Source organism: Equus quagga, chromosome 4 (genome assembly GCF_021613505.1).
Source record: "Equus quagga isolate Etosha38 chromosome 4, UCLA_HA_Equagga_1.0, whole genome shotgun sequence".
Classification (NCBI taxonomy): domain Eukaryota; kingdom Metazoa; phylum Chordata; class Mammalia; order Perissodactyla; family Equidae; genus Equus; species Equus quagga.
In genome coordinates, this window is record NC_060270.1 from 72,045,485 (window position 1) to 72,070,356 (window position 24,872).

Here is a 24,872-nt window from a genome sequence, read left to right on the forward strand (position 1 = left end):
TCTGTAAAATATTAAAATTCCATACTCTGTAAAAAGTAAAGGGTCCAATTCATTGATGTGTGCAGTTGCTCATTCATTCATTCACTCATGTATTTATCAAGTCTCTGGCACAGATGAAATAATGGAGCCATGCTCTGGAAATCTACTCCCTCCACCCTCCTGTCCAGCTCCTCCCAGCCATTGCTCTTCGTCTGGGTGGGATGGATGCTCTCTTCCGTCGGACAGAGAGATGGTTATGGGCAGGTTTCAAAGACCTTGTCTGAACCAAACTAAGCTCACGAAACCTGAGAAATAAGCACTGTTGGAGTGGAATAAATGAAGTCTTACAGACTAACAGTAAGGTGCCCAGAAAGCAAACTGCTCCTTGGACTCAGGAGCCTCGATAACCTTAAGAACAAGAGTTGCAGTAGACAAGCCACAGATTGTGTAAGTGTCCCAGCTGTCCCAGCTGTGTTGTGAATTCTCTCCCAGGAGTGGCTGCGTCCACCTCGCTGCGGATTAGCAGCTCCTTGCAGGCAGCGGCTTTGCCTTCCTCATTTGAATGCCCATGGTCCAGCCCCATTCCTGCTCACAGGAAGTCCTCATGTGGTAGAATCGAGTTAGTGACAATGATGGGCATTCTTGGTTTTGGACCTGCAGGTCGGAGCCCTCCCCCGACTGTGTGACGTGTTGCGGGTGCTGCGGGAGGAACGGGAGCAGTGCCAGCAGGAACTCTCCAAAGACAGGACAGGAGACCTGGGCGTGGAGCAGCCAACCCCAGGTACGTGGCTCACCTTAGTCCACTCTTGGACATGGATCATGTCCAGTCCCTGTGGGTCGGGGGAAGCTTGTTGTCTAGGCCAGGATGGGGATGTCGGGGGCTGGACCAGCTGTATTCATTCAGATAATCAGCTGGGGGAAGGGTCTAGAGTGATCCTGATGAGCGGTCTGCACACACCCAAAAAGCCATCACAACTCTTTGTTTTTCTGGGCTTGTGGATACAGCCAGGATGTTTGTACCATTAGCCTGAGGCACCACACTACATGATGACTTCACCAAGGGGAGAATTACTTGTGAAGGCCGTGTACCTCTCGTTCGTTCTTTCACCTCCACTGCCAGTTTGATGAATGAGGTAGTGGGAAAGGCAGCATGGGGTCAGAAAAACCTGGGGTCTGATGCTGGCTGACCCTTACAGGCTGGTGACTGTGGAAAAATTATTTCACCTTCTGACCTTCGGCCTCCTGATCTATGAAATGGAGGTGATAATGTCTACTTCAGCATTATAATGATACATGAGATAAAGTATGTTAAATACAGGGGTTTCTCAAATATTAATTTAAATATTAATTATCATTAATCGAGATTTTAAAATTATTAATTAATATTTAAATGTTAATTTTATTTCTATGCCTTTCCTTAGCTTATTTTCTTTGCTTTCCCTCATCTAAAGGTAAGGAGCGGTGTAGCATTAAGAGAGGAATCTGTTACAGGTCTTCGAACAAAGACTTGTCCACGCATGTTCGTAGCTGCTCTAGTCACAATAGCCAAGAGGTGGAAACAACTCAAGTGTCTGACAGTGGATGAATGGATAATCAAAATGTGGTACTATGTACATACAATGGACCATTATTCAGTCTTAAAAAGGAATGGAGTACTGATACATGCTACAACATGGATGAATCTTGAAAACATGTTAAGTGAAAGAAGCCAGTTACAAAAGGCCATGTATTGCATGATTCCATCTATATGAAATGTCCAGCAAATACACAGACTGAAATTAGACTAGTAGTTCTCGGGGCTGAGTGGTAGGGGAATGGGGAGTGACTGCACAGGGGTTTCCTCTTGGTAGTGGTGAAAATGTCTTAGCACTAGATAGAGGTGATGGCTGCACAATACTGTGAGTGTACCAAATGCCACTGAATTGCACACTTTAAAATGACTAATGGTTAATTTTGTGTTATATGAATTTTCTAAATAGACTTTACTTTTTAGAAAAACTCACTGCAAAATTGAGTAAAAAGTACAGAGTTCCCATACACTCCCCGCTCCCCCACAAAGACACAGCCTCCCCCACGATCAACATCCCCCTCCAGAGTGGGACATTTGTTACAACTGATGAACCTGCAGTGACACATCATCACCCAAAGCCCATAGTTTACTTTAGGGTCACTTTTGATGTGTACATCCTGTGGGTTTTGACCAATGTATAATGACATGTACCCACCATTATATTATCACACAGAGTACTTCTCTGCCCTGAGGAACAGGTGGAGCACAGAGGAAAACAAGGGGAAAGAGCCTAGAAATAGACATTTACAGTTTCCTCCATGTCTTTTCATGGCTCAACAGCTCATTTCTTCTGCATGTGCTGAACGATACTCCATTGTCTGATGTACCGCAGTTTATTTATCCATTCACTTTCTGAAGGACATCTCGGTTGCTTCCAAGTTTTGGCAATTGTAAATAAAGCTGCTCCATGTGGACATAAGTTTTCAACTAATTTGGATAAATACCAAAGAGCACAGTTACCGGCCCGAATGGTAAGAGCATGTCAAGTTTTGTAGGAAACCACCACACTGTCTTCCAGAGTGGGTGCGCCACTTTGGTCCCCCCCAGCCGCGAACGAGAGCTCCTGTGGCTCCACATCCTCGCCAGCGTGTGGTGTTGTCAGCGCTTCATTTTGTTTTCTTTTTAATTGTGGTAAAATACACATAAAATTTCCCATCTTAACCATTTCCAAATGTACAGTACATGGTGTTAAGTATGTTCACATTGCTGTGCGTCCAGTCTCCAGAACTTTTTTCATCTTGCCAAGCTGAAACTCTGTACCCATTAACAACAACCCCCTTGTTCCCCTCCCCTCCCCCGTGGAAATCTCCATTCTCCTTTCTGTTTTTATGAATTTGACTATTCTAGGTACCTCATGTAAGTGGAGCCATACAGTATTTGTCTTTCTGTGATTGGCTTATTTCGCTTAGCCTAACATTCTCAAGGTTCGTCCATTTCGCACGTGTCAGACTTTCCTCTTTAAGGCTGAATAATATTCTACTACACTTTGTGTATCCATTCATCCATGTTGTAACACATGGCAAGATTTCCCTTCATAACACTGAATTGCATGTGTACACTACATTTTCTTTATCTATTCATCCGTGGATGGGTTGCTTCCACCTCTTGGCTATTGTGAATATTGGTATTCTATTGTGAACATGGGTGTACAAATATCTCTTTGAGACCCTGCTTTCCATTCCTTTGGGTGTATGCCCAGAAGTAGAGTTGCTGGATCATATGGTAATTGTATTTTCAGTTTTTTGAGGAACCACCATACTGTTTTCCACAGCGGCTGCACCATTTTACATTCTCACAAGGGCTCCGATTTCTCCACATCTCCACCAACACTTGTAATTTTCTGTTTCTTTCTTCCTTTGTTTTTTGATAGTAGCCATCTTAAAGGGTGTAAGGTGATATCTCCTTGTGGTTTTGATCTGCATTTCCTTAATGACTGGTGATGTGGAGCATTTTTTTCACGTGTTTGTTGGCCATTTGTATATCTTCTTTGAAGAAATGTCTATTCAAGTCCTTTGCCCATTTTTAAATAGAGTTGTTTGTTTTTGAGTTGTTGGAGTTCTTTAAATAGGGTTGTTTGTTGTTGAGTTTTAGGAGCTCTTTATTGTTCTGGATGTTAAGTCCTTGTCAGATATATGATTTGCAAATAATTTCTCCCATTCTGTAGATTGCCGTTTTACTCTGTTGATGGTGTCCTCTGATGCACAGAAGTTTTTAAATCTGATGTAGTCCAGTGTATCTATTTTCACTTTTGTTGTCTGTGCTTTTGGTGTCAGAATCAAGAAACCATTGCCAAATCCAATCCCCTGAAGCTCTCCCCTTATGTTTTCCTTTGAGAATTTTATCGTTTTAGCTTGTATGTTTAGGTCTTTAATTGTTAGATATGGTAGAAGGTGAGAGTCCAACTTCATTCTTTTGCATGCGAATATCCAATTTTCCCAACATCATTTGCTGGAAAACGATCTTTTTCCCATTGAACAGTCTTGGCACCCTTGTCAAAAATCATCTGACCATATAGGTGAGGGTTTATTTCTGGGCTCTTTATTCTATTCCATTGGTCTATATATCTATCCTTATGCCAGTATCACACTGTTTTGATTACTGTAGCTTTGTAATAAGTTTTGAAATCAGGAAGCTTGAGACCCCAATTTTATTCTTTTTTGAGATTATTTTGGCTATTCTAGGTCCCTTGAGATTCCACATGAATTTTAGGATGAAAGTTTTCTATTTCTGCAAATAATGCCATTGGGATTTTGATAGAGATTGCAAATAAATCTGTAGATTGCTCTGGGTAGTACTGACATTATAACAATATTGCGTCCTCCAATCCGTGAACACAGGATGCCTTTCCATTTATTTGTGTCTTCTTTGATTACTTTCAGCAACAGTTTGTAGTCTTCAGCGCGCAAGTCTCTCTCCTTGTTGGTTAGGTTTATACCTAAGTATTTTATTCTCTTCTGTGCCATTATAAGTGGATTTGTCTCAATTTCCTTTTCAGGTTGTTCCTCATTAGTGCATTGGAGTGCAACTAATTTTATGTGTTGACTTTGTATCTATCCTGCAACTTTGCTGAGTCCGTTTGTTAGTGGAATCTTTAGGGTTTTCTACATTTAAGATCATGTTGTCTGTGAACAGAGAAACTTACTTCTTCCCTTCCAATTTGAATGCCTTTTATTTCCTTTTCTTGCCTGATTGCTATGGCTAGGACTTCCAATACCATGCTGAATACAAGCGATGAATGTGGGCTTCCTTGTCCTATTCCTGATCTTACAAGAAAACTGTTCAGTCTTTCACCATTGAGTATGATGTTTGCTGTGGGCTTTTCATACATGGCCTTTATTATGTTGAGATAGTTTCCTTCTATTCTTAGTTTGTTGAATGTTTTTATCATGAATGGGTATTGAATCTTGTCTAATGTTTTTATGCTTCAATTGAGATGATCATATGGGTTTTGTCCTTCATTCTTTAATGTGGGGTATTACCTTGATCAATTTTCGTATGCTGAAATTTTTGTGTGTTAATCTATCCTTGCACTGCAGGAGTAAATCCCACTTGGTCATGGCGTATAATCCTTTTAATGTGCTGTTCAATTCCATTTGTTAGTATTTTTTTGCGGATTTTTGCTTCACTATTCATCAGGGATATTGTCTATAATTTCCTTTTCTTGTAGTGTCTTTGTCTGGCTTTGCTGTCAGGGTAATGCTGGCCTCATAGAATGATTTTGGAAGTCTTCCCTCCTTCAGGTTTTCGGAAGAATTTGAGGAGAATTGGGATTAATTCTTCTGTAAATGTTGGTAGAATTCATCAGTGAAGCCATCTGGTCCTGGGTTTTTCTTTGTTGGGAGATTTTTTTATTACCAATTCAGTTTCCTTGCTAGTTAGAGGTCTGATCAGATTTTCTGTTAGTTCATATTTCCATCTTGGTAGGTGTGTGTTTCTAGGAATTTATCCGTTTCACCTAGGTTATATAGCTTGCGGGTGTACAGGCCATGCACATCCTTTTGCAATACTCTTTTCTCTCTAAAGCATGGCTCTTATTCTTGAAATTCTCAAGCTGTTGGTTGTCCAGTTTCTCATTGTCTACCATGGCCAGGCCGGTGACTCCTCTCCCACACCACCCACGGGGCTGCGCCGACACTCCCAGGAGCTCAGCCTCCGCCAGAGCTGCTATGCCTGCCGGCTTCTTCCCTCCTCTCACCTGCCTCTGCCGAGGCCCTCTCCTGCCTGTCCTGCTTCAGCAGCTCTGTGAAGACAACCGTCTGACCAGTAGTGGCAGTGGTGACAGAATACGTTGTGAGCTGAAACTGCGAGGCAGCCTCACCCCCTTTCATGTGAATTTTACCTCAGTTTTTAAAAAGAAAGAAAGAAAAAGGGAGAAGAGAGGAGAGGCCCAGGCTTGTGAATTAGACAGACTGTGTCTAGATTATTTTGGCTATTCTAGGTCCCTTGAGATTCCACATGAATTTTAGGATGAAAGTTTTCTATTTCTGCAAATAATGCCATTGGGATTTTGAACAAGATCTTGAACAAGTTTTTAATGTCTCGGGGCCTCAGTTTCCACATTTATTTTATGGAGCTGGTGTGATATTAAAAACACTCGTTCAAAAACTATTTAGCACTTACTGTTACGAGGTGAGAATGGTGAGAATAAGGGATATGATGGTGGGAAGATAAGGAACGTGGAGCCCTCTCTTATCACTTAGGCATGTACTTTGCTGCACGCGGCAGAAGCTTGGTACTCCAGCTTCGTCCGATAGGAGTCGGTTTGCACGTTACAAAAAGTCCAGAACTGGTGCAAAGTTCCAGGATGTCATCAGATTCCATGTTCCTTCTTTCTGCTTCCTGGTGTCTGCCTCATGGTGGTAAGAAGGCTGCTGCCCCTCCCGGGAGGAGAGGACAGTACCTGTGCTTCTGACAGGAAGAAGAAGAAAGCCACAAGAAGGAAGGGTGAGAAGTATCGGGAAGCCAAACTTTCCTAAATCTCTCCAGGTGACTTCTGCTCACACTTCATTGGCCAGAACTGGACTCCATGGCCTTCCCAACCCCCCGGCTACAACTGAGGCTGGAGATGGAGATTTTTAGCTGTGCACGTGGCCACCTTGAACAAAATCATGTTCTGTTAATGAGAAAGAAGAGGGGAACGGGCAATAGACAGTCTCTGCCACAGCCATTAAAACTGTTCGTGGAGAGAGACGTTGATGAAATACTCACGAGTTGATGTAAGACGGCAATGAGCTAAGTAGAGTGCAGTATGTGGCTCTGTGTAAGTAGGCAGTGAGGGCTCTTGACCAGTCTGCAACTCCGGGAAGGCTTTCCTGAAGAAGTGATGTTTCAGCCGGGATCTGAGGATGCATAATGGTTATTAGGCAAAGAGAAGGAGAAAGAGCGTTTCCAGAGAGAACAGTGGGGCACCCCTGTGGCAGGAGGGGGCCATGGTGCATTTGAGGAACTGTGGCCAGAACACAGCCTAGAGTCGAGTCGAGAGGGAGCCTGCTGCAGGACGCGCTCTTGAGGCAGCGGGGTCACAGGCCCGAGGACCTCAGAGGCCACACGGAGGATTTTCCTCCTCATCCTGAGGGGGTGTGCGAAGCCCTGGAGAGTCTTACGAGGGGACTAATGGGATCGTCTGCGTTATGAAAAGATCATCTTTGCCACAGTGTGGAAGGCGGATTGCAGAAGAAGAGTAAGTTCAGAGAGGCCTGTTGGGAGGCTGGCGGTTTGGGCAAGAGGTAATGGTCATTGGGACTAGAGACGATGTCCTCATTTGGGTTCCCCAGAAGCAGGCCCTGGGACAAGGATTCAAATGCAAGTAGTTTATTTGCAGGTGATTCCAGGAAAGATTAGTATGCATTTGGGAAGCTAATCAGGGGCAATGGGAGCTTTGTCCCCCTGGGGAACTTCAGGAGCCCAAGAGAACAAGCACTGCAAAGTGGCCAAGGAGCTGGAGTATTTGTCTCCATCAGTCAGAGCCTGGGGCTGCTTCTGGGGAGGGAACATTGATTCCCTTGCACTTCCAGCCTGCTGTGCTTGGGGGCACAGTGGGCTCCGATGGCTGGAGAAAGGCCCAGACAAAGCATTCAGGGGCCAATGTTTGAGAGTGAGGTTGGCGTGTGCAGAAAAGACGAAAACCAAGGAGACACGGCAGGGTCTGCTCCAGAGGGGCCTCAGGTGGAGGGGTGGACACTTGGAAAGGCTATTTAGGTGGCAACACTCACAGGACAAGGGGATGAATTGGCTCAGGGGCCAGGTGGGAGAGGGCATGTCCAGGATGACCCCCAAGTGTTCGACCTGAGTGACTGGAGGAAGAAGTGAAGGAAGACCAGGTATTTGGGGGAGAAGAGGCAAAGATCACGAGTTGAGTTTTAGCTGTGTAGACCTGAGAATGCAGAGGAGGGGCCAGGGCTGGGGATAAACTTCTGGACAGGTGGCAGTGAGGCTCAGGATGCTCTAGGGGATGCGGTGGGAGAGGAAGAGGAGATGCCCAGGAGTGGGCCTGGAGATGCCCAGCACTCCTCATCAGGAACAGCCAGAGGCGGGAGGAAAATCAGGGTGTCGGCGGCAGCAGAGGCCAAGCAGTTTAGATGATGCAATGTGCTGTTGCCAGTTCACCATCCCCTGCACGGGGGACGGGGACAGGATGACTGTCTTGCATAGTTCGAGCCCTTCCTTTCCCTTTACTGGCTATGAAACCTGCTTGTGGGGAGCCAGACCGTGGTCTTGCGTTCCCTGTAGGCACCATGGAGCCTGAGCCTCTTGATTTCCTGAGCCCTCCTTCTACCCCAGAAACTGTGTCTGGAACAGCAGAGAGTGAGGCACCGACAAGGCCAGCCTCGGGTGTTGCAGAGTTAATAGCTGCCCTCTGCCTGCCTGTCCCCAAGCTGAATGCCTAAAATTCCAGTGACAGGGCGTGGGGCTTTCATTTAGCCCTGAGAGACAAGGTCTAGAACACCCAGCCTCTCGGAGAGATGAAGGTGAACTTCAGTTCACACCGAGAAGGAAGAGACAGCTATTTTAAATATTAGCATCTGATGTGTTTAAAATGTCCCATTGCTCTCCATTGGTTCCGGGTGAATTCCAGCACCTGTCTTGGCCATTGTCCACGCCTCTACCCTAAATATTTCCACTTGGCTCAACCCAATTGTTTACAATTTCCTGACTGTGTCCGTTTCTCTCATGCTCTGAACCTTTGCACATGCTGATCCCTCTGCTACAACACTATTCCCTCTTCTTCACTCTGCCAACCAGTCTCCTTTTTAGACTCCTCCAGGAATGATTTCCTGAAAGCCCATGGCTCTGCTGGTTGTGCTGGCCACCCTGACCCCTGCAGTGCCCTCCATTTCTCTCCTTCTCGCATTTCTGCTCAGCATCGTTGAGCCGTGTTTGCTGGACTGTCCTCACCTCAGCATAAGCAGGGACTGTGACACTTTCCTCTTCTCCTCAGTGCGTGACACAGGGTCTGCACCCACTGAGTATTCAGTGTATGTGTTTGTTGAATGACTTCCTAAGTGAATGAGTGAGTGCAGATACTTGACCAAGAGCAGGGAGAGAGGAGAAAACAAGAGAGCTGGCCCCAAGGAGAGAGAGGAGGTGAGGCAGAGCCTTTGAGGTAGCGGAGGTCCCCACAGAGGACGTGGATGGCTCCCAGCTTGCCCAACTTGTCGCAAACTAGATGAGGTGTAGCCCATGTCCCCAGGGAGGGCTGCTCTGACCTGGGAGCCGTGAGGCGAGCCCCTCGCCCTCCTGGGTCCTCCAGGAGCAGGGAGCGGCTCAGCCTGGCCATTGCAGGCCTTCGGGGACCCCGTTGGCTAGGGCCTCCCGCTCAGCGTCTGGGGTCCCGACTTTGCTGTGGGGCTCGCACGGTGCGGGCTAGATTTGCTGCCGGGAGGACAGTAGAGGGCGCTGCGCCGCCAGGCCGCTCCCCAGCGGATCCGGGGCTGAGCGCGCGCTGAGGCCGGGCTGCCGGGCAGGGGCGCCGGGGCCCATCTCAGCGCCGCTGCTGCCTCTCTGCGGTCCCGGGCGAGGGGATTCGCTGCTCACGCCCACTTTAAGATGGGGATGATAACCTTACGACCTCATGACATTGTTGGGAGCCCGTGAGGGCGGGGATCTCAGCGTGGCGGGGAGCCTCTCCCGGGGCCTCTGCCCCCGCCCCGTGGCGCCGCAGGGCTGGCCTCTGCAGTGGCTGGGCGGGCGCCCCTTGGGCCCTCTGCCCACCGCATGCTCAGCCCCGGCCCCGGGGCTCCTCGCCCTGGACCCTGCCCAGTCACCCTGTCCAGGCCGACCTTACATTGCAGTAGTCGAGGAGGCTGGTACCCGGGTCCCTGGTGGACTGATCTGGAGCAGGTCTGGTCATCTTCTTTCCCTGAGGCCCCCATGTGGTCCTAATTGTGCCTCCAGGGCTGGGGAAGCTCTTTAGGGACTCCTGCCCGGGTTCTGCCTCCCGCTCCCTGAGGGAGAGAGGGGAGACCGGGTAAGGCCAGGTCACACCCCCCTCTTCTGGACCACACTGTCTTCCAGTGAGAAAAGGGCTGCACTGGGTTTGCAGTATTTGCAAATGTTTGGCAAATATTTTGTGTTTGGCAAGGCCCTGGCGGCAGAACCCAAGAGGACCAGGCAGGTGGGTGAAAGGGTGGCCAGGCTGGCCCTGCCCCTGCCACCAATGGCTCAGGCCACTTGGGTCTCTTTGCATATTGGCCTTCTGCATTTTTCATTTAGGAAAAGGGGTCCGTTGCTTTGAAAATCTGGTTTAAAAGCCCCTAAGGCAGAAGATGTCCCAGGACCTCGCCTGCTGGAAAAATCCTCAGGCTCGCTCTTCTGAGAGGTTGAGAAAGACCAGCCAAAAGATTCATGGCAGAGTTTCGAATGGATGTGGTGGCTGTGGGGGACGGTTCCCTCAAAGACTGAAAAGGGAGCAGAAATGGCAGAGGGGTAGAGCTGTAGCTGGTGGGCTCAGCCTGTCGTGTCCCCGTCAGAATCAGGCTGAGGCTGAGGCCACCTGGATGCAGGCCCAGCCCCGGGACTCAGGCCCAGGCCCTGCTGGTCATCGCAGCTCCCCTGAGGAGCGTGACTCCTGAATTCCCCAGGCCACCAAGGCCCACCGGCGCACAGGCCCTCTGTCCCCAACATGGATCTATCCTGACACCCCAGGCGGAGAGGGGCCAGCGGGACTCCGCTGGGGGTGAGGGGTTAATGGTTAAGCTGCCGAGTCCTCCCTGGGGGGGTGGTTAATGTTTGAACACCCGACAAGTCACAGGAAACGCCACTCACAGAGCTGTCACCAAGCCCAGCACACTTCTCATAAATGAAAAATTAACTCTTCAGCTATTCGGGTTGGGCGGCCAAGGCCTTCCCAGCTGTCTGTGGGAGCACTTGAGGGTCACCCTAATAGCTGCGGGGCCTGCTCTCCCAGGCTATTTATTGCTCCGTTGACAGAAGCTGATGCCTCCTCAGAGCTGGCTGGTGGAAGGGTGCTGGCTCTCCCTAGGGAAGAATGTTCCAGAGAGAATGGCGTGGTGCAGGAAAGGTGTGGGCTTGGCAGCCACGCAGACCTGGCCTGTGCGCTGCTCTGTCACTTAGGGGCTATGTGATCTTGAGCAAGACGCCGAGCCTCTCTTGTCCTTAGTGTCCTTGCCTTCAAAATGGGTACATGCCTTGCCCTTTTTCTCCTTGTCTCTGCTGGCTCGTAGCCCACTCCTGAAGAAGGTGGGCAGGAGGGAACGGGCTGGCTTCCTTTTATTGGGGGGGGGGGGGCTTTTTTTTAATTGAGATGTATTTCACATGATATTAACAATTTTAGAGTGAACAATTCAGTGGTGTTTGCTCCATCCTCCATGCTATGCAACCACCACCTCTATCTAGTTCCAGAACATTTTCATCACCCCAAAATAAAACCCCGCACCCACGAAGTAATCACTCTTATCCTCCCGTCTCGACCCTGCCCTGGATCCACTAATTTCCTTCCGTTTCTATGGATTTACCAACTCTGGACTTTTCCTGTAAGTAGAATCATACAAAATGTGACCTCTCGTGTCTGCCTTCTTCCACCGAGCACAATGTTTCCAAGGGTCCTCCGTGTTGTCACATGCCTCAATATTTCATACATGTATGTGCTGGCGCCGAACGCAGTTTTCTCTAACAGGCATTCCCAGCTCCCCTTCTGGTCCCTTCTGGGTCCTGATGGTCCTCGGTAACCAAACACCTCCCCCCCCACCCCCCGCCCCGGACCACCCCCCCCAAACCTGCCCACAGCTCACTTCTCCCATCCTTTCCTCAGCACAACTGATCTGGGCTCATTTTTCAGAAACAAGGAACTTATCTTTGTATAACATTTGAGACTTTTTTTTTTCTTAGTTCTTAAACTGTGCAGTAAGTACCACTATTATCCCCAGTTCACAGATGAGGAAATTGAGGCTCTGAGAGACCCAGAATCACCCAGAGCTGAAAAAGGACTCAGGCCAAATCTTTTGACTCTGAACCCTGAGCATTTTCTAGTTTGCAATCCAGACTGAGCTGTGACTGACTAATTTCTAACCCTCTCAAGAAAGGATTTGCATTAGAAAAAAGAGAGACTGTCAATGCCAATTAATCTCTAATTACTGTGAGGGGGCATGAAAGGAAGCGCGTTAGGCCAGGTGAGGAAGAGTTCGTGGGGAGGGTGAGGAGGATTCTGCAGGGCGGGGCACAGTCCCTGGAAGGAGAGGGCTCGGCGCACAGTGCTCAGCGCTCACCTCAAGCGGCCTCCTGGAGGGGGATGAGCCAGCCTGCTCCAGGGAAGCGGCGCTCAGCCTCAGGTTCAAAGGGTCCTTCATCTCACCTAGTGCAGCCTCCATTCAATGCCTGGAGCATTTCCCAGCCTCCTAAATCCATGGTCCTCTCTGCTTGAATACTTTCAGGGATGGGGAACTCACTATTCCCAAGACAGTCATCCCATGGAATGGTTGTGCTTCTTGGTTCAAAGAGAAACATGCCCAGACTCTTCAGCCGTTCCTCCTGTGCTGTTTTCAAACACTTTGCCACCCTGGGACTTCAGTTCCTCTAACCCGAGCCTGATCACCTGTGTGTGTGGTCCAGCCATCACTATCATCACTTCCTTGACCTAAATGCTATAGGTCAGGTCATTAGCAAAGCCAAGGAAACTCTCCAGGCTGCCCCTTGGATGGCCTAGGAATGGGGCCGAGTGAGCTGAGAAAGGCAGAGGGAGGCGTGATGAAGCCAGGAAGCCGGCTACTGTGCAGGAACTCCTCCTGAGCTACTGTGGGACTTGGAGAGGAGGAAGGGTGAGTGGAGGTGAGCTGGGTCACGGAGGCGTCTGGGGATGGATATGGCAGCCCAGGCAGGAGGAAAGAGTTAACACTGGCCAAAGCAGAGGCTAGAAGAGGACAGGTCAGGGCAAGACATGAGGCGCTTGGATTCCCTGGTAATCCGCATTAGCAGGGGGCGTAGAGGGACGGAGGACCCACTGCGCAGTCCAGCATGGCCCTGGGGGGCCTGGCTTGATCCTGCACCCATGTCACTGCAGCCTGACACATTGCTCCCGAAATAGTCTCAGGTTATCGTCAGGCCATCTGAGCTCATTTATATATAAATCAAGGACTGGGGGATGGATGCTCTGCTCTGGGTGAACGCTGGGCAGACTTGCTGTTAGCAGGCTGTACACCAGGCTCTGGGCTGGGGGCGTGGATCTAAGAGATCCCCAAGGCGCTGTCCTGCCTCGCAGATCACCTTTCCCCTATTCCAGCCCCCTCCCCACCACCAGATCTGCCTCTGGGGCCAGTTCTCCACGAGTGGTGGTGGGGGGGGGGTGTAATGTGGTGGCTGGACAGGGCAGACGGAGCTGATGTTACAGACTGTCTCTCTGGGGCTTCACAAGTGTAAAGGAGACCACTATTTGTCCACGAACTCCAGAGGGAAAAATAGAACTTTCTCCATTTTCAATAACTGTAACTCCATTTTCCTAGGATGGCAGAAACCTAAGCCTTGGTAGTTTCTGGATCTTCCCTGCAACTTGCCCAGGGGTTCAGAGATTCACATAGCACAACGGTGTCCCAGGGGAGCCCATCTGGTCTTGAGCTTTGTTCCACAGAGTGGTGGCTGAGAGATCTCTGACTCGGGCCACATGGCCCCTTCTGTGCTTCACCAGGAGGCGTTGGGCTCTGCAAGGCTGTCTGTGGTTCTGCCCATCTAGAGGCATTTCTCCTCCGGGCTGTCCCACCATCCAGGCTGGCTGGGTGGCAGGTCCTCGTGTCTCTTTCTGGAACCTTCTGTATCCTGCTCATCACTCCCCCTCCTGTCTCCTCAGTCTATGGGAAGTCTTGCTCCCTTTCTGTTCTCTCCCAAGCATTTTGTTTGCTCCAGAATTATTCTTCATCCCCCCAGGGGCCTTTGGAAACCCAAACCTGGAAGATAAGTTTTCCTGGCCTCCTCTGAAACCATGAACCAGTAATCTTAGGAGGAACGACAGAGAAAGGGAAAAAAAATACCAGAAGAAAAAAAAGAACAAAGGTTAATGGATCAGAAAATATTCCACTGCACACACAAATTGTTTAATTCTCACAAAAATCCTGAGGGATGTTACTACGCCCATTTTATAGATGAGGAAACTGAGGCTCATGGAGGTAAGTGGCATGCCCAAGGTAGATCTGGGTCCAAGGCTCCGTCTATCTCCACTACACCACCTCCTCAACCCAGTGTCCCATGCTGTCCTCTTAGACCACGGGTACTTGGCACCCCCTGTGCCCCCAGGTGGTATTTGTGATCTAATGTTGTCTTTTCTTGTTTACCCAGCCTTCCACCTCATCCTCCCCAGCCAAGCAGTCAGTGGTGGCAGGGGACGATCAGAGATGGCAGAAGGGTAGGAGGCATGCCCCTCGCCGTGCCCTGGCCCTGCATGCGCCCACAGCAGCTAATTTGTGTTGCTCTCAGCCCCGCCTTTCCAGAGGCGGGGAGCCTCCCTGGTGGCTCAGGAACTGTAACCCTGTTTACAAAGCTCCTTGATCCCTTAGTTCCTTGGAGTCCCATCACCCCCAACTCAGGCAGCGAGCTTTGCTGCTCTGGATCTAAAACTACCAGGATCCCACAGCCACCCGAGTCCTGTGCTGTGTCCCTCCCTGCAAGAGGTCCGGGAAGGCTGGGGTCGGGACCGGATGCTTGTAGCTGAGCCGTGTGCTGTGGACCAGCTAACAGTGCAGACAGTGAAGCCGAGGCTGGGAGCGGGTGGCCGTGTCGCAAGTGCTTAGGACTTGAGCAATGTCGTGTGGAGTTAGCATCCAGGCCTGCAGCCACCAGGGGTCAGCCAGCCAGGTGGGACCCTTCCTTGGGCTGAGAAATGGGAAGGCTAGTGGGATCTCAGCTCCACCAGGATCAGCTTGTCACCCTGCAAACGTCACTTTGCCTCTTGGAGCCTGGTTCCTCATCCCTGCCGTGGGGCACTGACCATACCTGATCCTTATGGGCACACAGTGTCTGATGCATGTCCAGCAGGGGCCTGGCTGGCCCCTTCCCCAGCCTTTCTCTACATGACTGATATGAAGGGTGTGCAGTGAACCCCATGCAGGGGGACCCCCCTTACTGTGAGGGGAGCCTGCTCCTCTCTCCCCCTCACCCCTCACCACCAGCGACTGCCACCCTGCCTTCTGCCAGCACCAGGCCAGCGTCCCTGTTGGCCCAGCCTGACATGACCCAGGTCAGGAAGACTGCCAGACGCCCTGGCATCCTCCCCATCTGTCTGGCCAGCTGGACATGGGTCATCCTGCCTCATGAGCTGGTGACATCAGCCAGCGCCCTGGCTGACCTGGCCAGCACAGCCCTGAATCCTTTCTCCCAAAGTGAGAAAAGAGGCTCCTGTGTTTTTCCATGGTGGGGAAGTGCCCCCACTGCTTCCGAAATAAGGGATGCCGGCCCAGCTGGCGAGGAGGCTGTGCCGTGAATGAGGCATCCTGCCGCTACACCGAGACTTCTGTAGAGGAAAGAGACACCGGGCCAGCTTCATCCTCCAGACCCCAGATCCGGAGCAGCTCTGAGTGGAGGGGCACGGTGGGCTGTCTGTAAGGGCCCTCCCAGGACCACGGCATCATCCCACGGCATCTGGGGAGGCCAGAGTCACCTGGGGGCCTACGAGCTCCGGGAGACCCTGCTCAGGCCTGGTGGGCAGTGTCCACAGCTGGAATCTGGATGAGGAGCGCCTGGACGGTGGTGGAACCCTGCCCGGTGCTCTGCGGGGAGCTCAAGATGGAGAGCAGCTCGAGTCCCTCCTCTTCCGGGGCTCACTGTGAGAGGTGGGGTGAATGTTCCAGAATACCCTGGGTGTTTCTCATCTCCCACGTTCCTCGAAGGACACGGACACCTGGTCCTTGGTCCCACAGATGCTTTCACTCTCTTGTGGGAGCCCCATCCAGATCCTGCCCTCTGTGTCCAGGGTCTCTCTTCTCCATTCTGCTTCCGTTTCCTGGCTGCGTGACTCCAGGAGCTCACTTCTCCTCACTGCTTTATTCTTTCATTTGTCAAAGAGGTGCCCTGGAGCCCTGCTATAGACTAAGTGAGCTGTGCGTGTAAGCACAGGACAATTCCCGCCACATGCAACCGGAGCCGCCAGGTGGGGGCTGGAAGGCCAGGACCTTAACGTGGAATTTACAAGTCAAGTGGGTGTCGAGGTGAAAGCCTGTGTACAAGGGATGCGTGGCAGGGAATGTACAGGAGCCAGAGGCTCTGTTGTCTCCCTTCGTTTGTTCGTTTGGCACGTGTGTTGAGTACCTACGCCATGCCCAGCCCATCTCGCCACAGGCCTTCAGCAGTGGGCAGTCAGACAGGTTCCTGCTCTCGCGGGCTCTCTGCCCTGGGTGGGGGAGCTGTCTGTACCCACGCACCAAGGCAGAGGTGCTGGCCGCAGTGACCTTCCCTGGCCTCGAGAGGCTGCCTGTCTCACCATCTCAGGTTTTCTCCTGGGAGCCAAGGGTAGGTCTGAGCCCAGAAATAGGGGCCCTCCAGTGCCGGCAGGAGGGAGGTGCAGCGTGGAGAGTCTGAGAGCGAGGCCTAATGATCACGTACAGCGGCACCGCTAGGGAGTAATGACAATGCAGAATCCTGCTCTCAGAAGGACTGAATTAGAATCTCTTGGGGCCTGGAGATCTGCATGGTTCACGTGCTCCCAGGTGATTCTGATGTACTCCAGAACCTCTAAAGTGGCACAGGTCACCAGGTAACTTCATTTATAAAGGGGACACAGGTGTTAAGGAGGATATTGATGCTTTGAACCTGCTTGTATTCGTGCCTCAAAAGAGACTCTTGCTCTTTACAAAAGCTGGGAATTTGCCTTCTGGACAATCCAATGACCCCTTCAGACCCGTCTCCCAGTCCCAGGAGCTAAAACTTGCCCTGCAATTCAGAGGATGCCGCCTGGCCCACCCTCCTGGGCCAAGACAGCACAGGAAGGGCCTGGGGGGCAGTGGGGAAGGGAGCTGCCCTGCCCCAGCACCTCTGAGTGCCAGCTGGACCTGGGGTTTGACCTCGCCTTCTCGGCAACCTCAGGAGAAGGGCGTCTGTTTCCCCCAGAAAAGATGAGGGAATGTGCAAGGGCAGCTAGTGCGTGGTGAGGCAGGATTGGAACTGAGGTTAGTGGGACTCGGGAATCCCAGCTCTTTCTGAAGGCCCGTGGGCTCTGGGGTGGAGTGGTCTGTGCGGGGCTCCCCAGATTCAGTGGGGGTGACTGCTCACCTCATGGGTGTCACCTCAGCTCTACTTCCGGCCCCCTCCACACCTGCCCCTCGTGATGTCCTCCCAGTTGGCATGGGTCCCCAGAAGCCTGGCATAGGGAGCAGTTTCCCTGGGTTTCCTGCCATGGGATCAACTTCGAGAGAATTGGTGGGTGATTATGTTAAGCAATAATTTTGTTTTTTTTTAAGATTGTTTATTTTTTTCCTTTTTCTCCCCAAAGCCCCCCAGTACATAGTTGTATATTCTTTGCTGTGGGTCCTTCTAGTTGTGGCATGTGGGATACTGCCTCAGCATGGTTTGATGAGCAGTGCCATGTCCGCGCCCGGGATTCGAACCAACAGAACACTGGGCCGCCTGCAGCGGAGCGCGGGAACTTAACCACTCGGCCACGGGGCCAGCCCCCAAGCAATAATTTTTAAAAGCAAATTGTACAAATACAAAATGAATACCTGCCAAATATTTTATTTAATTACTGCGAGAACCATTGAGATATTATCACTAGTTCATAGGAGAATTCAAAGCACCTTACATACAAGGCAGAATGCTAAAATGAATTTACAAATAGGGCCGATTACAATTTTGTCCAGATGAAATACGATTGGACAAAATCTATTTGCATGCCTTTGGACAAGAATCATTTGCATCGCTATCAGTTATCTACAGTGTAGAGCTGCAAAATAGCTCAAAGATGATAAAAGGCCAGAGACGCATGGAATGAGACAAACCAGAAGGCTGTGCTTAGGCAGGACCTCATTTTGCGTTGAAGACACCCAGTAATCTTTTTGATTCATTTCAAAGTGTTTCCAGAAATAGGCCACAAATCCAGCGTCAAGAATCTTGAAACAGCTTCAAGATTCAATGTCTATACGGATAGATATGCACTAGTTGTTTTCCATGTGTTCAGCTCCTCGTTGCATTGGGACCCGGTTCTCCTGCAGGGAGGGGCCTCATAAAGGGAACCCTGTGATGTGGAAAGCAACATCCTCAACAATATTCCTACTACAGATGCAGTGGCGACGCTGGTGTAGCCGCTTCCACTGGCCGGGGCAGTGGTTCTCTGTGTGTGGTCCCAGACACACAGCACCAGCCTCACCCTGTTTGAGATGCACACTCTCAGACTCTATGAGACTCTGGCAGTGGGTCTCTGTGTTGTAGCAAGCCTTCTGGATGATCCTCACGCAAGCTGAAGTTTGAGAATCATGGGATGAGGGCCCTCAGCCCTGCCATCATGTTAGAATTGCCTGGAAAGCTTTAACACAATATCATGCCCCACCCAAGACCAATTCAATCAGGATCCCTGGGTACAGGGCCCAGTTATGTATGTTTTTAAAGCTCCCCAGAGGGTTATACTGTGCAGCCAGGACAGAAGCCCACTGCCACCGAGTCATTTAATGTAAGGTGAGGCCACAAGATGTGCCGTCTTTGGCTCTAGAGAAATCCACACCTGCATCTTGAGGCTTATGTGAGATGCTGTGTGCGCCTGCCTGCCTGCCTTTATGTCTTCAACACTGAGCACTTACTATGTCGATGGCAGGGGCCAAGGCCCTGAGGATGAACAGGCACATTAGACACCATTGGTTCCTGATCTCAAGGAATCAGTACCTCATGGGAATTCCTGGCAGGCGAGGGCATTGGGGATGGTGACAGGGTGGTGGGGGCGGCCCCTGGTCTACACTCCGTTCCTGTCTGATGCTGCTGTCCTTCTTAGCAGTCTGCGAGGGGCTGTGGGACAACATGAGCTGCTGGCCCTCCTCTGCGCTGGGACAGACTGTGGAAATGGAGTGCCCACGATTTCTCCAGATGCTTACCAGCCGAAACGGTAACCACTCAGCCCAAGGGTCCTCGCAGAGAAGCTGTAGGGTGGCTCCCTGGGTGGGGCCTCAGCTTGGAGGCGTGAGGCCTGGGAAACTTCTCTGGGGACAAGTAGTGAGTGGAATGGTGGGGAGACGGGTCCTTGTTGGGGATTGGAAGCCTTGCTTGGAGGGTGTGCGGTGGGTTCAATTTTCAGGGTCCCAAGCAAGGGAGCAGGAAGCAGTGTCCTGGGGAACTGAGAAAGGAGGCTGGGCTTGCTTCTCACTGCCCCACACCCCCATTTAGGGGCTCCCCTCCTTTCTTCCACATTTCTGCCTCCTTAGCAACCAGGGCCCTTGTTCCAAGCCCTGTTTCTGGGTTCCGCCCTGGCACAGCCTGGCCTTCCAGAACACTTACTTCCTCTGTGCCCATTCTGTCAGGCTCTGCTGATAAACTGCACCCTCCCTGGAAGGCACTGGCCCCATGGGGGATCTCCTGCCTGAGGAAAGTTGTTTATAAGGATTTTCTTAATTTCAGGCAGGGAAGGAGGAGGTCATCTCAGACAGGGTACCACACTGGCTGCGGCTCCGTTACGTGCCAGGCATCTTTATGTACATGGACTCATTAGTCTTCACAAAACCCCTGCAAATCACAGACCTTTCTCCCCACTTGACCCAGTAATAATAACAGGGACTAAAAGGGGTTAGCAGTGTGCCTAAGGTTCACAGGTAGGAGATGGAGAAACTGGCACTCAAACCCAGATGTCTCTGACTTCCAAACTGGTGCTCTGTCCTCAAGGCCATGGTCAAGGTGGGCCCACGGCCCCATGGTGAGGGCGACCCTGGGTGGAGGCAAGGTAGCTTCATGACCTTTGGCCCCTGCCCTCATTTAAAGTCTAAAGCCTGGCCTGGCCCTGCTGCCCCTCTCCCTTCATCCATGAGGGGCAGGAACGGCTGCCCGATGAGGCCCTTAACAAGCACAAACCAAAGAAGATGCTTTAACACTAACCCCAGCAGCCTTCCGAAGCCAGGTAAGGAAAGGATGACCAGCACGGAAACCAAGACCAAGCAGTGTGGGCAAGGAGTGTAGATCCTTCACACCATGATTTTCTAGTACACGTGGCACACATACACATGTGTGCATACACACACACAGAGATTCGGGGACCACACTGCTGTAGCTCACCTGGAGCCCCATGACGCAGGCCTTGGAGGGGACCAGGGAGGCCGGTCTGAATCCCACTCCTCCACTGACTGCTGGGGTAGCGCCAGCTGCTGATGCAGATGAACCCGCTGAGACTCAAAGCTTCTGACCGGGCCCACCCACCTGAAGTCCGAAACAGGTGCCTCTGATCCGCAGGAAGCTCTTCTCCACACCGTGGTCCTGGTAGCCCAGCCCCTCTCTGCTTGTGGGCTCAACACACAGCTTTCAGGCCACTGGTGGAGGAAAAGACCCCGAGGATCACACGGGGAGAGTTTGAAGGAACAAGCCTGACACGGATCCCACTTCTGCCCGGGCTGCCTCTGCCACCACTCAGTCGTATGGTGACTCCTAACTGCAAGGGACACGGGGAGTGTGGTCCAGTGGGTGCCCGTCTCTGCCTCAGGGCCCAAGGTACTCATTGTCTCAGAGCCTCGATTTCCTCACCTGTGAAATGGGGAAAATAAATAATACCGGTTCTGCAAGGCTGTGCTGGGAAATACATTTTAGATCTCTCCCTTTGTCCCTTCTCTCCCCGTCTTCTCCCTTCTTGTCCTCCCCCAGCATCCCCCTACATGCACACACATGCCAGCAAACTCACCAATAGCCTTTACCTCCTGGCATGAGCCTTCCATGTCTGTCTCTGGGGTCCATGAGCTCAGGACACAGGAGATTAATCCGGACGTGGGTGACCTGGAGTAACATGCTGGCCAGGTGCAAGGCCAGGACTAGATCCTGGTCTGCTATTCCCCGTCCAGTGCTCCTCCCTGACTGGCCGAGTTCTCCTGTTGGAGGGACTTGGAGCTCTCCTCCTTTCCCAGCCCTCCCTCCACAGCCTTCCCAGAGCCACACTGCCTCTGCCCCCCTGTCCCCCATCACCATTCCTCCTACCTTTCTGCAGAGAGCCTGGGCAGAACCCTGGTCATAGCCACATCCCTCTCCAGGCAATTTCTTGAACCTCTGCCTGCCTCTTTAATGAAAAGCCCCCTGTCTCCTCGATGTTCCCCAACCCTTTAATTGCTCAAGACCCACCCGGGGTCACCCAGGGGTGCAGGGAAGGAAGCTAGGGTCCTACACCTATCTCTGCTGCAGTTCTACTTGCTGCCACATGATGTCGCTGTGAGGCTGCAGGATCCGCCCTCCTCACTTCTACACTGAGGCTCTGCCTGCTGGGTGCTGTGCACAGGCCCTCCAATGGGGGGATCCTCTCACCCAGGGGGGCCGCTCGGCTCATACCCAGTCCCTGGCCCAGGGCACCGGCCAGCCCAGAAGCGCGGCTCAGGACCAGTCCAGCCTCAGTTAGTCAAGAACCATCCTCCCACCACTGCCTTCCCTCTCCATCCATCCCCTTGAGGGTCTCATTAGACCCCACCCTTTCATCTCCTCTCAGGAAGGGAGGCTCCCCTCGGTGGTGTCCCTCGGGATTCCAGGGCTCCCACCCCCACCAGGAGGACAGCCCAGTGACGACAAGCTGATGTTCTGGACCCTTCCTTTTGAAAGATGAAAATAATAAATGAATTCTTTTTCAGGACCCAGACGGGGTGGGCGTCTGTGTGACTGGAGAAACCGCAGGCCGGATTCTGCTCCCAGATATTTCTGTTTGCGTGTGCCGGGGCCTAGAATGTTCCCTCAAGGATGCATTCCTTTGATTCTTCAAAGGTCTCTGGTCTTCCAGAGTTTCTCGTTCAAAAACACACTTCCTGGGCAGGGCCAGGCTTGGCCTCCTTTCCCTCCCCTCCTCGTGGGGAGTGGAGCCTTAAAGCAGTAGTGGTCCCTAGCCTGGTTAGGGGTCTGGCACCTTTTGAGTATTGGGTGAAAGCTTTGGCCTGGGTCTTCCGCAAACTGCACGTATGTAAATGCGCCAAAATACTGACTGTCCTGTCAGGGGCCCTTGAGGCGTATAGTGACCTGAACCTGGGTAAAGACCCCACACCTGTTAGGAAGTAAACCCACGGGAAGTGGGTGGGGGTGAAGGGACTCCAGAGAGAGTTCAACCCCCGTCTCCTCTGCAGTTCTGCCAAGGGCCCCTGTCAGCCAAGGGCAAGGGGCGCTGCCTCGTTAGCCGCTCTGGGCAGCTGGCCTGGATCACACGCAGCGTCCCGCTGGGTCAGTGAGGAGAGGGCCCTAAAGAGGCGGCCCAGCCTCTAGGCACATGCTGAGAACCAGTTCTGGGTTCCAGGGAGTTTGTGCTCTTAATTCAGCTTCCCATCCGACCAGCCTAAATTTGACCACCATCCTTTCCTGTCGGACGGCCTAGCTCCCTTGACTTATTTGCAGAAATCTTCCACCCCCTCCAAAATTCCAAGGCCCCAAGCCCCACCACTCCTGGTCTATTTTAGAAAGGCCAACAGCAGAGGGAGTGACACTGGCATCGGCTCTGTGCCTGGCATCAGCCTGGGCCGTGTCCATGTGCTGTCATGTTTCCTGCTCGGTCCTGCAGGGTGGGGATCATCCCCATTTGGCACAGAGAAGTGATGCCCCTAAGGTCACACGGCGACCAAGAGGCAGTGCTGGGTTTCAGACTCAGTTCTGGCTGGCTCTAAACCTGTGCTCCGGGCCTCCGGATGCTGGAAGCCGCCCCCAGACCACAGGGAGAGGGCTGGGCAGGAGGGTGGTACAGTGATGGGGCGCGTCCTGGCCGGGCACTGTTGCCAGTTCTGGGCCTTGGTTTTCTTGTAAGTAAAACAGGTCAGCAGCACCTCTTTCTCTGGGCACTGTGAGGATTACATTGGAATCTGTACATAAAGCACTTAGCATAGCAGCTGTTGTAGACATGCCGGTCATATTTGACCCTAAACCCTGTGGGCCAGTGGCCCAGACCCTGGGGCCTGTTGGAGAGGAGCATGCTGGGCCAAGCTGGGGTGGTTAGGGGGTCCCTGGACAGGGTAAGGGTTAGAGAGAAAGGATTGGGGGCTCCTGCTGGAGGGCTGTGGTCAGCTGCCTGCGGCACTGAAACACCTGCAGAGCTAGCCCGGGACCAGAATGCGGCCCTCCTTAGCAGCCCCGAAGAGAGGATGCAGCTGGGCCACTCAGTCCAAGGAGGGAAACAACTCCTGGTGGCTTTCCAAGCTTCCTTCTTGGCTGGCAGCTCCTGTCCCAGCCTCCAGCTCCTGCGCGGAGGGCTCCTCGTGGGCAAGCTCTCCCCTCTCCCCGCGTAGAAGAGCTCAGAGCGGCTCCCCATCCCCACTCCGTTGCTTTTCTAGCCAGCCAGCAACAGCAAACGTTTGATGAGCGAGGCTCTGGGCAGGCACGGGTGGGGGGGGTGGGGGTGTGGAGGGTGGGGTACCTCGGGAGCCTGACGTCTGCTAGAGGAGGCGAGGGTGCCGTGGCTACTGCGTGAGGGGCGCAGGACGCAGCCCTGTGCTGGAGGTGCGGGCAGTGAGCTCCACAGGGGAGGACCGCATTGTCTCGTGATTCTTAGTGCAGAGTGGCCTTGTTGTCATGCCTGAAGGACTAGTAACTCCATCCCATCCCTCCCGTGAGGGCTGACTGCCTGGAAGCTTTAGCTCGGTGCCCCTCCCATAATTTTCAGATGCCGGGGAGCAGGGCGTGAAGTTGGATATAAAATAGAACTTCCTTGGTGCACAAATAGTACCAGGAGCCTGAGGAAAGCTCAATGTGGGAACGGACAGGTCCCTGAGAGCCATGCCAGATTCTCTGGGGGACCCACCCATTAAATGGCAGCCGGACTCAGGAGCAGGAAAAGCACCGGCACGAGTAAGGGAGGGAATCAGTACATAGCGTGTGGCTGAGCGTAAGGGCCCAAGCCTCGGCATTCAAATCCCACTTCCTCCATTTACTACAGCGTGTGCCTCAGTTTCCTCAATTGTAAAATAGTTGGAGTGTTTCCAGGGTTACAGTAGATTTTCCTACAGAAGTAGCAGTACCTGCCTCACTCTTGTTAGGATTAAAGGAAGTTAAGACCTGTCACACGCTTACCGCCGTGCCAGGCACATGGTAATCACCGTGTATTATTACAGGAGAGCATAAAAGCTTCTAACTGAGTACATACACAATCATTAGAGTGTGAGATCAACACTTTTTGGTTGGGGGTGTGTAATCAAAGTCGCTGGGGACTGCTGTTCGTAAGCACTGTATGTGGCTTCTTTGATCATATGAGACACTATAATCCCTTGAAAAAGTAACAGTATCCTACTAGTGTGAAGGTTTTATTATGATTCTGCAGTGAGCACCCAGGTGGCAGGGGGAGCAGCCCCCCACTTTGGGAAAACCCTCACAAAGCCAGAAGTGGCCTCTCAGCCAGTGGGGGTGAAGGGTGGGTAGCGGAAATTCCTCCTGAAGAGCTGAGTGACATTGGAGCTGAGCCTGAAGCCTGGGGAGGGAAGGGCGAGGGGTGGACAGGCCCAGGGTGAAGTGGGCTGCCGAGGCACAGGGGTCTAAGAGACCCCTGCATGGGGCAGGGCCCCGAGGGCAGCGAGCTGGGACGGCGAGCAGGGCCTGGAGGTTCTGCAGGTGCCTAGAGTCTGGTTGAAAAGAGCTGTTGGGAGTATTGAGTGCTCTGATGCATGCCAATTAGCGTCCCTTGTCTATGGAACCCTGGTGCCTGGCACAGTGGGATATGGGGGTGTGGGGTGTGGGGGTGTGGGCTGTGGGGCTGTGGGGTGTG

General features: G+C 52.1%; 1 protein-coding gene across 1 annotated transcript in view; it reads left to right on the forward strand.

Annotated features, from left to right (window-relative positions):
• Positions 1 to 129: 129 nt before the first annotated feature.
• Positions 130 to 24,872, forward strand: part of SCTR (secretin receptor) — a 60,373-nt gene continuing 35,630 nt past the window's right edge. The window contains exons 1-4 of the mRNA XM_046659850.1: positions 130 to 195; positions 640 to 760; positions 15,160 to 15,369; positions 18,963 to 19,073. Of these exons, the coding sequence (XP_046515806.1) occupies positions 130 to 195; positions 640 to 760; positions 15,160 to 15,369; positions 18,963 to 19,073 (508 nt within the window). The remainder of the gene's footprint in view (positions 196 to 639; positions 761 to 15,159; positions 15,370 to 18,962; positions 19,074 to 24,872) is intronic.